Source organism: Diplotaxodon limnothrissa, linkage group LG18, assembly GCF_057381915.1.
Source record: "Diplotaxodon limnothrissa isolate DT_005_m linkage group LG18, D_limnothrissa_male_GT1.1, whole genome shotgun sequence".
Classification (NCBI taxonomy): domain Eukaryota; kingdom Metazoa; phylum Chordata; class Actinopteri; order Cichliformes; family Cichlidae; genus Diplotaxodon; species Diplotaxodon limnothrissa.
Window position 1 is genome coordinate 2,164,579 of NC_140613.1, and position 15,423 is coordinate 2,180,001.

At 44.4% G+C, this 15,423-nt stretch overlaps 1 protein-coding gene across 2 annotated transcripts; it reads right to left on the minus strand.

Annotated features, from left to right (window-relative positions):
* Positions 1 to 2,607: 2,607 nt before the first annotated feature.
* On the minus strand, positions 2,608 to 8,593 carry LOC146612771 (uncharacterized). Of its 2 annotated transcripts, XM_085377410.1 has the most exons (3): positions 8,359 to 8,593; positions 7,050 to 7,346; positions 2,608 to 4,488 (listed from the first exon to the last, which is right to left on the minus strand). In XM_085377410.1, the coding sequence occupies exons 1-3, from the start codon at positions 8,483 to 8,485 to the stop codon at positions 3,185 to 3,187; spliced, it is 1,728 nt and encodes a 575-aa protein (XP_085233536.1). In that variant the 5' UTR covers positions 8,486 to 8,593; the 3' UTR covers positions 2,608 to 3,184. The 2 variants fall into 2 exon arrangements, with proteins under 2 accessions (XP_085233536.1, XP_085233537.1); XM_085377411.1 differs by lacking the exon at positions 7,050 to 7,346.
* Between the last annotated feature and the right edge of the window lie 6,830 nt (positions 8,594 to 15,423).

Below are 15,423 nucleotides of genomic sequence, written 5' to 3' on the forward strand. Positions count from 1 at the left end.
GCTCAAACCGGTGCTTAAAGAATGGAGAACACAAAATTGGTCCAAAAACCTCTCATGTTCAGCTGGTTTTTTTGTAAAAAGATAACAATGTTAGCCTTTTCTGCAGCTATAGGGGATATATGGCATCACTCTTGGCTGGAAGCAGTGCTTAAACAATGGAAAAAAAACCACACACTTTATCCAAAAACCTCTGTTTATGGATAAAGTGTGTGTTAAACATGAGAGCTCTCATGTTTAGCTGTTTCCCTCTTCTTCTTTGGTCATTTTAGCCTTTTTGGGCAGGGTGAAGGGAGTATCTGCCATCAAAGAAGAAGACAGCTGCATGTAACTACCACGGTGTTTGCTAGTTCACCTTACATGCATTAATGTAATAACGTGGTTAGCCTACTCAACGTAAATTACACACGAACAACATTAAGCTACTCACGCAGAGAAGAACGGCTGCTGCTGATCTTCACCAGCAGCTCCCTCACAGGGAAATCTTCAGCACTCCTCCGTAGGCCCGCCCCACGAAATGGATAAACCCAGCATTTCATTCAATTCAATTCAATTTTATTCATATAGCGCCAAATCACAACATAAGTCGCCTCAAGGCGCTTCATAGATACATGATTCATAGATTCATGAACACTGTGATGGGGACCTTTGGTTTGTGTAATGTTATAAATACTCAGATACTCCCCAGAGGCTCCGGACTTTTACATAAAGATATTATATTCAGTCCTGTAGAAAGTTATATATTTAAAAACACATGATCCTCTCTGAATCACTTTATGGTAAATAACACACTATCTGCAAAACACTGAAAGAATTCCAGATCACAAGTTTGTAGTTCAACATACAAGTGACGACCTTTGACCTTCATCAGGTTTTATTTAATTGTGTCAGAGAAACTCAAACGTGCTCTTCATGCAGCTGAGTACATGAAGTGTTTAAAACAGAAGCTGTGCAGGTCTGAGATCAGCAGCTCTCTGAAACACCAAACTGAGGTCCTGTTAATGCTGATATATAGTGACACAGTTACAGGGGTGAGTAATCCTTTTGTTTTTTTGTCTTTAACTTTATCAATAAAACAGTGTGGTACTTTAACCTTTGTACTGTTTCCATCAGTTCATTTTGCAGTTAACACGTGAACATGTTGGATGATCTGTCTGCTGTCACTGGGTGGTGCTGAGGTCTGAATCTGAGGGCAGCTCCTGTAATCACAAAGACAACAGAACCATCCAACTCAGATATAAATTTTATCCCTCAAAATTGAAATAAAGCTGATTCTTCTGTCCTCACACACTCAGGATCTGAAGCTCTTCTCTTACATTTTTTCAGTATTACAGTACACTACAGTACTTTAATCCATAGTTCCTGAGTAATGAGGAGCTACTGAAGTACAAGCTTTTAAAAAATTGTTACTGTCTTTACAGATGTGGCAAGAGACTGAAAACATGCTGTTGTTTGCACATATTTAATATTCAGCTCTGCACAGGATCTGTAGCAGGATGCAGCCTGTTGCTTTTACAGTATAATACTTGTAATAAAAGTATAGTAATGATAATTAGTGACTGAGCAGCTTGATTTCTTTAGTCAGGGTAAATTCATTCACCTGCACAGATTAGCTAAACGAACCCTGACAGCCGAGTGCTCATCTTAGCTAGCTAGGTCTCAGGACCGAGCTAAGGACAGTAGTTACGCATTAGCTTACAAACACGTTTAACTTACCGAAAAGGTGCAGCAGGGCCTCGGGTCCTTCTGTCGGGTAGTCCAGTTTACTGAAGAACACCTCAGGCTGTCAGGTTAAAACACTGGGTCGTGTTTTCGTAGCGTAAACTCTGGCCCTCCTCGCAGAGCCTACGCTCTATCTGCTATTCGCGAACAGAGATACGCAAGTTTCTCCGTGACTGCAGCTGCCAGTCAAAGCTGCTATGATGATGTTTCACCCCAATTTAACACAATGGCGGTAGGAATTAGAATCAAACTCATGGGAAAGGAGACCCCTCGGACATCAATCAGCGTGATGAGAACTATTGAAAACAAAAGAAAGAATCTTTGGAAAAAAAATTATCTAAGGGGAATTAATCTATTTTAGTCTGACCCCAGTCCCATCCGCTAACATGGAGGAGGCGGGGTTTATGACCTATACTGCAGCCAGACACCAGGGGGCGATAGAGACGTTTTGGCTTCATTTCTGGGGAGCTGTCGCGTCGTCCATGTTTTCTACAGTCATGGTCGAACCTGCTCCTGATTAAAAGTTTTTTTTCTCAAACACAACTCGTTAATTTTGCTCCGTGTGGAGGGAGGAGAATGCTGTAACTATAGCGACAAACATTACTTCACTTGCACCAAACAGTTTAATAGTTTAATAAAATGTTTAAATTGTATATTTGAATTAAACATTCAGACATTTACTCCTCGCAGCTAAAGTCATGCACTGATCTCAAACACTGAAACAAGTCTCTTATAAAAACCTTCAAATTTTAAACGTTCCCAGGAAACATGAAGACGTTCTGCATGAATGCCACGGCTTCTAAGCACTGAGCGTTCACTGCAGGCCGCACGCTGTGGTGAGATCTAATAAACTTATAAAGCATATTGATGACATGGAGCAGAGCCGCAGGAAGCACCAAGGAATAAAGGTGACCACAGAAGAAGTTCTGGGAAAGAAGAGTGAAGATTAGTGAGCAGCAGCGGTGTCACGTCAGCAGCAGGTGGGCCGTTTGCTCCGAGCGCGCTGATGGACGGAGACAGGAGCTGAAATGTGTCTCTGTGGAGAAACTGGAGGTGTGGTATCACATACAGATACAGCGCTGCTTGCACCACAGGTGTCTCTAAGTAATGCAGCAATGATGTAAAGTGCGACTTTCTTCAGGGACTTTTAAATAAGCGAGGACGTGCAGACAGCATACTGGATTTTTGGAGTAACGACCCCAACAATGTTAAAGGTGGGCCTGTCAGGTGGGAGGAGCCAAGAACATGCAGGTGACGGAGACTGAAATGTGGTGACTCCTAACAGGCAAAGCTACAGTACACAGCAAAATAACCTAAACAGTGGAATAAACACAGGTAACAGAATAACAGAGGCTCACAGCAGCCTTACTGTGGGATATCTCACACACGCCTGCTGTACAGTTTCCGATGCTCTCTGTGTGACGGCGAGCTCACACATCACAAACAGATGTTTAAATCCAGACGTTTATCGGGCCTGGTCTGCCGGGTAATTCTCCCCCACAGGTGCTTCCGGGCTTTGTTTCCGACCTCTGTGAGTCCTTGTGTGAATTTTCAGCTTGGATGGGTCTTTAAATCGTTTCTCGCAGGTGCTGCAGGAGTAAGGCTTCTCACCTGTGTGTGTCCGCATGTGATACAGCAAATGGATGTTCTGGATGAAACCTTTTCCACAGGTGTTACAGATGTACGGCTTCTCGCCCGTGTGGATCATCACGTGCTTCTTCAGCGCCGTCAGTTCGGTAAACCTTTTCCCGCAGGTGTTGCAGACATACGGCCTCTCACCTGTGTGGGTTCTTATGTGGACCATCAGGCCTTTCCTAGAGCTGAGACTTTTCCCACAGGTTTGGCAGGTATAAAGTTTCTCCCCTGTGTGGACGGTCATGTGGTTTTTCAGCGCCGATAAGTCTGTGAATCTTTTCCCACAGGTGTTGCAAAGGCACGGCTTCTCACCTGTGTGAGTTCTCATGTGGACGTTCAGGTTACTCGGCTGACTGAAGGTTTTCTCGCACAGTTTGCAGGAATACGGCCTCTCGCCCGCGTGGGTGTTCGTGTGGACTTTGAGGTTGAAGCTACTGTTGAAATGCTTCCCGCACGCCTCGCAGGAATACGGCTTCTCACCTGTGTGGATTCTCATGTGGACCAACAAACTGTAGCTGCAGGTGAAATGTTTCCCGCAGGTTTCGCAGGAGTACGGCTTCTCGCCGGTGTGCGTTCTCATGTGGACGGTCAGATTGCTGCTTTGGCTGAACCCTTTCCCACACGTTGTGCAGGAGTACGGCCTCTCGCCCGTGTGGATCCTGTGATGTCGCTCCATCTGCGACTTGTGTTTGAAAACCTTTCCGCAGAAAGCGCATTTTACTGGCTTTTTACCTGCAACAGTGTTGCAGTTATCCACATCAGTGTGACCTCTGTTTCTGAACTGTTTCTTCCCTCTTAGCTTGATACTCTTTCCTGACTCAACATTCCCGCTCCCTTCCCGATCTCGGCTCTCAGTTTCTTGAGAGCTGTGAGAGAGGAGCTGCTCACTGATTGGTTCTGATTCACTGTGGTCGCTTTCACCGTAAGTAAGAGTCACCATGAAGGTATCCGTCTCCTCCTTCAGTCCCAGCTGCTCTCCCTGCTGACTGCTGCACTGTTCCTCCTGCTCCTCTTTAATCTGTGGAGGTTCTGGTTCCTCCTGCTCCACACTGGAGCTCCTCTCCTGGTCACAGAGCTGCTGCTCAGGGAGAACCTCCTCCTCCTCCTCTTTACAGACGTGCTGCTGTGGGACGTCTGGAGGGACACAGAAAGGTTTGTAGTGTGATTACAGGAAAAGTAAAAATATTCTAGAATCTAATTGTGATTAGAGATGAAATGTCAGATTATTTGGATGCACCTGAGAAACAGCTGCTGAAGGCTGACAGAGTCTTTCAGCTCAGGGTGAGGAGAGCCCTTTTGTACATGGAGTAGTTTAGGGTCTTTTTTCCAGGTATTAATAAAAATATTTTGTTTTGCCCTAATTTAACCTCCTTGAATCATTCTTCCTTGCAACTTCCTGAGGAGTTTTGTAACATCATAAAAACATTTATCTGTTCATTAACGTTAAAATCAGAGACGCGCTAACTTGAGCCAGCTGTTAGCGCAGTGAGACGCTGGCTTCAGCTGTCTGCTGATGCACGTACTGATAAACTGGACACCTCAGTGTACAGAGACCCAAACATTAGGCTAAAAACATAGAACGCGTGTTTCCATCACTGGCTTATTTATTTTTAATGTGAAAGTGTTTCCTGTTATTTACAGTCTGGTTACTTTGTCCTGTCTCAGCTCCTCACACTGAGGTCTGTTATTAGAACAGGCCGACGCAGCTTTGCCTGCACCATTAAATAATATCGGTACAGGTTTTGGTGTCATAACTGTCACCAGGGGGGCAGGGATAGCTCAGTAGGTAAAGTGGTCGCCCCATGATCGGAAGGTCGGCGGTTCGAATCCACTTAACGGCTACCCTGAGGTACCCCTGAGCAAGGTACCGTCCCTACACACTGCTCCCCGGGCGCCTGCTTAGTGGGCTGCCCACTGCTTCACTGAGTGAATGGGTCAAATGCAGAGAAAAACAAGTAATTTCCCCATGGGGATCAATAAAGTATCCATTATTATTATTATTATTATTATATCAGTGACACAGACATATCATCCTGTATTTACATTCCCTGTCTTCCCTTCCCAACATCGGCCACAAGCGCAGACATGCCGCAGAGAGCAGCAAGAAGCGGCTCCACCGAGCGTCGCTGGAGCGCTCGCTCGACCCAACATCTGCTTGGAAAATCAGTTTCAGTTTGATTGTGTGACAACAGTGAAGCTCTGTGGAGTCACAAAGGTTAAGGTACTTTAGTTACTGTGAAACTGAAGCTTTATGCACTTATTTTATACTTTTACTTAAATATTTCCATTGAAAACAGCCTCTGCTGATATTGTGCTGCATCACTGCAGATAAAGCTGTGTCACCATTGTTACACTGTAATGATGCTGCTGGCACTTTGTGACAGTTGATTCCTGCTTTGACTCAGATCATCAGTAAGGATAGAAATGAATTTTCTATGTTGTCATAAAATCATCATCACACATTTTTTTCACTGTCGTGATAGAATCTGTTGTTTATGAGGCAGAAGAAGCATCTCACAGTAACGCGGCTCTGTCAGAGCCAAAGGGACCAAACCACAAACTGATAACATCAGATCCCCGTCAGCAGGCAGACTTTCACAGTAAAATGTTCATTTGTGGAGAAATAAGTGAAGCAGCTTTCAGGACGTGGAGCTGTGATGTGTGCTAAAGTCAGATTACTGTGCAAATGCACGTAAATCAAAATCAAATCAAAATCAAATCAAAAGGAAATTGTTAAAGTAAAAATATTATATTTAAACTTTTGATTTTTCCTGAATAAAGTTTTCTAGAGATTTGAAACAAGACTTTTTTGATTGACTAAGCAAAACTGATATTGGGTTTAAAAAAGCTAAAATCTTGTCCACTCTCTGCTTGTAGCCGTGTGTCTTATATGTGCTAGGAGGGTCTACTCTAAGGCTACGTTCACACTGCAGGCGAAAGCGCATCAATTCCAACTTTTCTGACCCTGTGCGACCCATATCTGATCACGCTTTGACAGCGTGAACGGCGCAAATCCGATATTTTCAAATCCGATCTGGGTCACTTTCGTATGTGCTACTGAAGCCGAGACATATCTGATGTTTTAGAAAGCGACTGCTGTTTGATGGTCACGTCGCATTAAATCCGTCTTTTTTACGTCACTGACACAAGACAGACGCCGATTATCAGCGCCGGAGAAGACATCGTGAACACTTCCTGTCCATCCAGTGAAACTGTTGGGAAGACAACGTTGGAGAAACGTGAACATTTTCTTTGTTCTGTATAATCTGCAGATTGTGACAGAAATCTGCAGCTATCCTTTGAAGCAGCGCTCCTCTGAAACAGCAATAAGGATCATTATTAGGCCAAATGTAAATAATAAAATAACTTTATAACTTAAAGCAAAATTGGGAAACGTAATATTAAGGGCCATCAGTCAAACAATACTGTTTACTCTGGGTGTAAACAGAGCGCGTTGTGTGTGACGTCTTCTTTTGCGCATGCGGCTGCTTTGAGCGTTCACACTAGAGCGCGTTTGCTGTCGCATTTTATTTGTAGTTTGAACAAGCAGACAGAAAAATCAGATTTGATTTAAAAATCGGAATTGAGCATTAAGACCTGCCGTGTGGACGTAGCCTTAGTTCGTACTCCTCACCCTGTGCTCCTACACATGTAAGACACACTCGCTTCATTAGGACCACCTCAGCTTCACACACCTATTCTGTGTAACTTGATTTCAGGTTTCCAGATGACATCCAACGGTCTGCACTGATGTCTGATGTCTCCCTCACACTGCATGGTATTTTTTTCCAAAACCAGTGTGAAGGTATCTGTCTCCTCCTCCAATCCCAGCTGCTCTCCCTGCTGACTGCTGCACAGTTCCTCCTGTTCCTCTTTAATCTGTGGAGCTTCTGGTTCCTCCTGGCCCACACTGGAGCTCCTCTCCTGGTCACAGAGCTGCTGCTCAGGGAGAACCTCCTCCTCCTCCTTACAGACATGCTGCTGTGAGACGTCTGGAGGCACAACAATATTTTTAAAAATGTAATAAATTAATCTAAAATAATTATAAAAGCAATTTCTTATTTTATGTACTAACACTTCGAATAAACGATGGAAAATGTCTTTGTTGTAGAAGGCAACGAGTAACAGTAATAACTGGAAAAAATACGACAAAGCTAAATGTCTCAAAATTAGACAAAAGAACAGATTTCAGTTACACAGAAAAAACAAAGAAGCAAAATAAAATAGAGCAGGTCTCGATTGAGAAAATGCTGTGGCTCCCTGACCAGGAGAGGGCGCTGCACGCCGAGAGCCGCGACCTGAGCGACGTGGCTTCACACTTGGCTGTGAACCACACCAGTGGAATATTCATGTTTGTGTGGACAAAGGGCCTGACAGTGGGTGGAAAAACAAAACAAAACCAAAAATAAAGATTTTCCAGTAATTATTTTCGGTGTTCAAACTTCGTATCAAACGTTTTTAAGGCAGCGAGATGGTTGAGCAGAAACTGTTCTAAACATGTGATGACTTCAGCTGCAACGAGCCAGAACTGAAGCCTTTCAATGGTAAAGGTTTGCTGCTTTCTCTGCAAGCTGCTTTGTAACCCGCCTCCTCCTTCCAATAACATTTCCATGCTGTATGAAAACATCACGTGTTCCTGTTCCGCTCCATCGACCTCTGACTGCGCATGTGTACGCGGACAGTAATAATAAACAATAATAAACGAATAAAGCCGCAGAGCTGAAATTTAAGTTCCGGCTCACAGGGACTGTTTCTCTGACTGAACAGATCCTGACTGAAGCAAACATAAACACGCGTCACACAGACAAACAACAATGAATGACATCAGACAGACTGCTAAAAACATTAATGCTGTCACGGCTGTCTTTGTCCAGCTGACATCACTTTCCCCTGACAGTGTCGTCACCTCTGTGAGATGAGCTCATGGCATTTGTATCTGTTTTCCTGGACTTTAATCCAACGCAGAGCTGTGATGAGAATGAGTCAGCTTCATGTGAGACTCACCTGTGCTGTGCGGCTTTATGTCGGGTTTCCAGGTGATGTCCAGCAGTCTGCGCTCATCCAGCTCTCCCTCTGCGGTTTCCGTTATCCTCTCCTTCTTAAACTCTGTCGCACACTCAGGAGAGGACATTTCTACTTCAACAGCTGAAATATTCCATCAGAGATACAAACACGGAAACATTTTCCTGTTTTTAGTTCTCAGGTCTTCGAGCTAACGCTAGATGCTAACGCTTTCATTGTTTACATCCGGCAGATGTCACACTCTGAGGTTCCGACGGTGATACTGTCGGACTTTGGTTCCGCTCTTTTCCCCGCAGGGTGCAGAAGTCCCAACTGCTCGGTGTTAGAAATAAAATCCCAGCAGCAGCTTTACACTAAACACAGATGTTATATCTGTATGTATATATGTGTTCAAATGTTATGATTTCAAACCAAATATAAAAGCTCCGTTTATGGAACTGGTGTGGGATGTTGAGGAGGAGTTATACTGTGGACTGCCAGTTGGCGCCGTATAGTTATTACATGACTTTGGTTTTTTAGAATTCTCAGGCTGGTTTCATAGATTAAAACTTCTCAGCTGGTTCCCCAGTCTCTGTGTCCTCCTCTGGTGTCTGTCCATCTGTTTGATAGCTGGTCTCCTGATGGAAAAGGAGCTCTCTTCCTTTCTTTTACAGACAGCAGACGTAAGATGTGTGTCAATGAGAGGGAGACGAGTGCAACGGTGAAGCTGTAAGGATCAGAGCTAGTAAAGGTGGATGAGTTTAAATTCCTGGGGTCAAATATTCAAAGCAATGGACAGAGAGGTGAAGAAGAGGGTGCAGGCAGGGTGGAGCAGGTGGAGATGAGTGTAAGGGGGACGTGTGGCAGTAGGACAGCAACAAGAGTAAAAGAGAAGGTTTATATGACGTTAGTGAGACCTGCTCTGACGGTTTGGAGGCGGCCGAGCTGGAGATGGCAGAGGCTCTTCACTGGGAGCGAGCAGGAGCACAGGATCAGCTAAAAGGAGGTGAAGAACTCCGTCAGCACAACACACCTGTTTTGTAGAGCAACATAACAACACTGACACATTTTAATCACACAAGAAAACAAACCAGCCACATGTTTTTGTCATATCAAACCACAATGACCACAAAATGATGACGTGGTTTGTAAACATTCTGCACACACACACACACACACACACACACACACACACACACACACACACACACACACACTCCTCCTCCTCCTCTGCTGCACCACCCCTCTGTGACCCTCCTCTGAGGTCTTTGTCTTCTCCAGCTGTTTGGCAGCTGATACCAAGTAACACAGGGACCAAACCAATACTTTGACCCTATGAAGGCGGCGTATGTGGGAGAGCAGCGTGTCGGGATGTCTGGGCTGAATCATGACCAATTTGTAATTTCTGATATTGAGGCTGGATTTTTGGGAAATGTGTTTTTTATGCAAATGTGTCTGTAAAGCACTTTGGATCAGCTGCTGTAGTCTGAATGTGACATAGGCTTTAAATAAAACAGACGTGACAGTCGACACAAAAAGGGTCAGATGTTTTCCACAGTGCTTGTTTGAGGTTTTTGTGTCATTAAAAAGAAAAAAGGTTTAACATAAATCAATGGGCTCCATACTGAACTGAGAAGAAAGAAACTTCTTGTGCTGGTATTGATCTGATACCAGTATCTGGACTGCTACTATTGATATTTGCGCCTGTATCTGCTGGCAGCTCCATCTTCATCATCCTGTGTCCGGTGTATCCTCGGTCCCTGCTCTGCACATGTCAAACCGTCTCAGTGTGTCTCTAACTTTGTCTCCAAACCGCTCGACCTGATTCTGTTTAATCACGAGTCGTTTACAGCTACAGTAATGAGCAGTGCAGCCTGTAGGGGGCACTTCCACGCCTCACTGGATTTCAGACTGCTGCTAATGTGTTCAGAGAGGGACGTGGGCGGGAGAGGAATGCATGTTATCTTGACTGAGATATTTGAATGAAATCTTATCTTTATAGTGAGAGTGTAAAGATTAGATAAAGTGCGTGGGTTGTGAGCGTGTGTGTGTTTCAGAAAGAAAGACTTCCTGCGTGTTTGACGTGTCTCATCGCAGATCAAAGACACTTTTTATGAAGCGTTTGTAGAAGGAGGAGAGAGCACGCCCATGTCCTGCTGAAGGGATCAACAAGTGCTCTGACACATGAAACAACCAAACTCTCGTTAATGTTTCTGTGTGGCCTCTAACCGCCAGAACCACGGGACACACGTCAACCAGTCAGCTGACTCTGAGGGAGTCAGGTGGGAGACACCCACTACTGCTTAATTTAAAGATGACAACATCAAGCTATAGAAACAATGCAGCACGTGTACTGCAGTAAACCAGATGACTGATCTGTGCGTTCAGGGGCGACAGAACCTGGACCCGACGCTGCAGACTGGTTCCCCGTGCAGGGACAGAAGATCGTGGTCACTTCCTGTAAAATAACTTCATGACAGTTAAAATGGAAAAAGAAATCTCTGATCAGTTCACGGCGGCCTGCAGGGGCAGATGGAGGCTGTAACTCACTTTCCACTGAGATAAAGTCAAACCTCGGGGATATTTCCCTTTCCTGACTCCTTTTAGGTCAACTATTATTATCACATCAGGCACGATTTCCTTCAGCTGTGGCAGTTAAAAATAAGCCCGAGAGTGGTTTGTATTATCAGCCTCACAGATAATAAAACGCTCACGCAGGTGGAGCAGCTCCCACTGCTGTGGAGTCGCTGCAGTCTCCATCAGCGCTGCTCTTCATCTTTATTACAGGAATGTGATGATTTTAGGCATTTTAAAAACGTGTAGAATCTAAGAAACCAGATACATCATCAATAATCATATCCAACCTTTTCTTTTTAGCTCTCATGATCCGCATAATCAATAAAAATAAAAAATTAAAGAAGCAACTTCAGACTCTTCACGCTTCGGTTTTTTGCTCTTTTGTTGGAAAATCTCCATTTTTGCAAAAAACATGCAAAACAGCATCAATATCAGGATCCGCACGAACCGTGGGAAGAGCCAAACCACACGAAAGCAACACAGAAAAGGTAAGGCACGCTTGTAATGTCAGTGGAGGCGTGAAAAATAAAAATGATAAGCGGCGGAAATTTAGTGTTTTAAATGAGTGAAGTGGAAAAATCTAGTCAGATACTTCATAACACCTGGGCCAGAAGTTGTACTGGACAAAACAGGCAAATGGTGATCACCTGCTTCAAAACACTGTGTGTGAATGATTTTATACAGCGTGGAGCTGTGAAGGAGCCACGCTAGCACTCTGCTTTAACAGGATGCAAACACTTACTGTTGATTTGGCTCCTTTGTAACATGTAACCTGTATTTGTCTGTTAATAAAAGGTAACGTACACCTGGACCGGTGGTTGCAGGGTTAAAACCAAAGGCAAAATGATTCACACCTGCAGCCAGATTGGAAACACCTGTTAACCAATCATACTTATCTTTGGACTATAGAGGCCGGAGAACCCAGAGAGAACCTGCAAACAGGCTGAACGATCCAAACCCAGGACGTTGTTCTTGTGAGGTGTCACTATCGCTGGATTCTGATTTGATTCATTTCTATGAACAAATAATTTTTGGATCCCGATGTGCATCCTTCCAGTTATTAAGGAAGGGCTGAAGTGAGGAAATAAGGAAGTGATGTTCTGGTTTTTCCATGTAAGAGAACTCGAACAATCTATTTCCAACAACATGAGGAACGTGAGCTTTCTACTCGAGGAACTTATTTTATTCAACAACCATCTCTGTCCCTGAAACCGCTCGTGTGCATTCATTAAACTTCACTGTGACACAGCACACCTGCTGCCCGTGTTAGGAGTTCCTTCCTGCAGGTCGGTGGGATTGATGTTGGAGTGAAAAAGGAAACCGCTCCATCGTTTGAGTGATAAAACCGCACGGCATCGTGGGTAAACAGGGGACACGTGAAGGCTTATCAGCTCAGCAGTTCGATCTGTCAGGTGGGGAGTGTTACTTTTAGTTTTGTGGGTTAACCAGACGGCAGCTGTGTGATAAGATACTGCAAACACTAACACAACTGTTTTCTTTTCATCTTAACGTCCTCGTTTCTGTCAGTGACTCACAATTTACAGCTAACTGTTACTGGCCCACAGTTCACCAGTGCCTCCTGCAAAACACACCAGTAACACTGTGAACAGGATTCAAAGCTCTGCTGCATGAAGTGGTTTTCATTAAATCTCCCAAACACCTGCATCCCTCCTTTGTTCCTGTACTTTTGTGGGTCCAGAGCAGCGAGGTCTACAAAACCGATGAGCTTCACAGGAAAAGATCGCAATAATAAAATCGTTTTTGCACGTACTGTATACAAAAGATGGACGTGATTACTGCGGCATCACTCATTGATTTTGGGCCTCAACCTGAACATTTTGGCCAACTGAGCTGAAAGCATGCTAACGCTCATTAGCATTGTTAGCACTGACTATAAAGACGGTAATTAAATTAATAAAAAATTGAATTTCACTCAGAGAAGCTGGAGCTCAGACGTCTTGGCCGGCCTGTTATTCCCATTAAACTCACAGCAGCCATATTATTGGTCACATGACTCATTAAAATCTCCAACAGCACAAACGTGTCCAGTTCAGGGGTGCAGTTAGCAGCTACAGCCGCCTGCGTTGGTTAAACTGAAGCTTGGCAGCCCGATGGTTCTCTGTTTGGTTTTGTGGCGTTGAAGCTTCAAGGTTCTTTGTCTTTATTTGCCTTTGCAGCCACAAAACAAAAAATGTCCACCTCAGAAGTTGGAGCTGGAGGCTGGGGCTCATGTTCTGTGGTGCTGTTATTTTTACTCCAAGTTTCAGTCAGTGTCCTTATATTTAGTTATTTTTCTGTCTTCATTATCACGGAGTTTGGTTTGGGCTGAATCGCTCGAGTTTTTTTCCCACTTTGCTAGGTCAGCAAATCCTGCCCCAAGAATAAACATGTAGTTTAGTCACAGTGACACATTAATGTAAAAATACTGCATTTTGTGCAGCAGTGAAGCTGTTCCACATTTAGCAGCCAGACTGGGCCGTCTCCGACTTCCCTATTGTGGCCGTCAGCTCCAAGCCGACTGTTCTGACTCATTAGTTTAATGGTCCTCTTTACATGTATATCAGCAGGTGCATTGTTGGAGCCCATTAACATTTATTGTTCTGGGATCTGTGTTTTCTCTGGTTCTGGGATGAAGGGACGGCTGTACGAGACGTGGCCGTGCACAGTGTCACCATCTCTGTCAGCTTGAAGACGAATGGCTGCTGTCAGTCGTCTCAAGAGAGACTAGAAGTCAATAAATAACCTGAGCTGATGTAAGAAACCACAGCAGGTGAAGCTTCTCAGAAAAACACAAGGTGGTGTGTTTGAAGCTCAGGAAACAAGGGTGTATTTTTAGGTTACTGCCTTCCAGATAACTGAGCTGCTGCTGTTTACTGAAATGTGCCTTTCAGTTTCTTTTTCACTTTTCACACCAGAGTAAAGTGGATCATTCCATCTACTGTGCACAGTGCATGGAAATACAGCTGAAACTCCAGATTAAGGTTTCGGTAACATAGTCCAAAAGTTCCCTCTCACAGTGTTTTCTGAAAGACCTTCAGCTGGACTGAAAACATCCTGATGTGCAGCTGAGAGCCTGGCTGCTCCATCAGGCAGCTGCAGAAGTGATGATAAATTATTCTGAAGATGGACCTTGGAGAGTGTGAATGATGGTCACTGAGCTTTGGGACAGACTCCAGTCCTGCTGCTTATGGCTGCTCCTCCCAAAGAAAAACAAGAACTGGACCGGCTCTGAACTCAGGAGTGGCACAGACACAAAACTGTGTATGGATGCTCCAAAGAAGTTTAGGACTCCCTCCTTTCCCTCCTGCCTCATTGTGAGTCCTTGAACTTCATTCGGCCATTAGCCCCAGCGATCCTGGAAGCATTACTAAAGCACATCTGCAGACTGCTCTGGTTTGTAGTGAGCGAGCGAGTCCAGAGCTGTCCATGTTCACTGTGGCATCAGTTTATTATTCCTGTTATGATTCCAGAAGGGAAAGCCCGGATCATGAAGCTCCCGTCTCTGCTAATCCAGCAAAATCATCTCTGTTGATCATATAGCTGCATATGACGACACAAAACATGATGAACATCAATGGAAACTCTTCTTCACTGTATCAAAACAGTGGGCACTATTAATACGACAGAAATGCTGTGAAGCCCACAGGATCAGTCAGAGCTCAGGGAGCGTGGATGCTGAACACGCCTCACATGCAGCATCACTGCGGCGTTGCTGCTCTGCTGCATGCACGAACATTCCCGCTAAGTAAAAAAGTTCTTCAGCACAATTTTATGAAAATACTTTCTTTGAATGTTCGGGGATTCCGCTCGGTTTATTTTTAACGCGCAGATTTGAAATGCTCATAAACAGATGTTGTGGCGTCGGTCAGAGTAACCCGGCCTGCGCGCTCACGCCTCTCTGATGTTTATTTGCGCAAACCTTTTAACCGCAGTCGTTTTTACGCCTTTTTGTCTAATGGTTCTGAAAGTGGGAACTTCCAGACAAAAGCAATTCTGAGACCATCTTCCCACTCCGAGTGCAGTGAAAGTCTTGTTTTTGCTTTCATAAATACACAGCGCGAGTCCTTCAAAGCGAGCTGGCCTGTGGTGAAAGGCAGTTTAACAGAAACACAGAGGGCTGCTCCTTCAGCTGATTTTGCAGAAGTGTTCTTGTGGAAAGTTGCTCAGTCTGAACGATGAAGCGTGAAGAGCTGAGGGAGGTGAAGGGGAGACACCGATGACTCACGCTTTTACTCACATGCTGATTTCTGACACATTTACCTTCCAGATTTACTCACCCGTGTCTTTCTTTGGCCCCAGATTTTGTTTCCATTATGATTGTTGCTTTGAAGGGAAATTTCCCCTCAGATATTTTCTTCTTTGTTTTGGAAGAATTTTGACACTTTGTTTTTTCTCGTGTCCATGCTGTGTGATGATGTGATGCAGGACATGAAGCAGGAAACTCTCCCAGTGCTGTTGTTAAAATTGTTTCTTCTGATTGTGCTTCTTGTT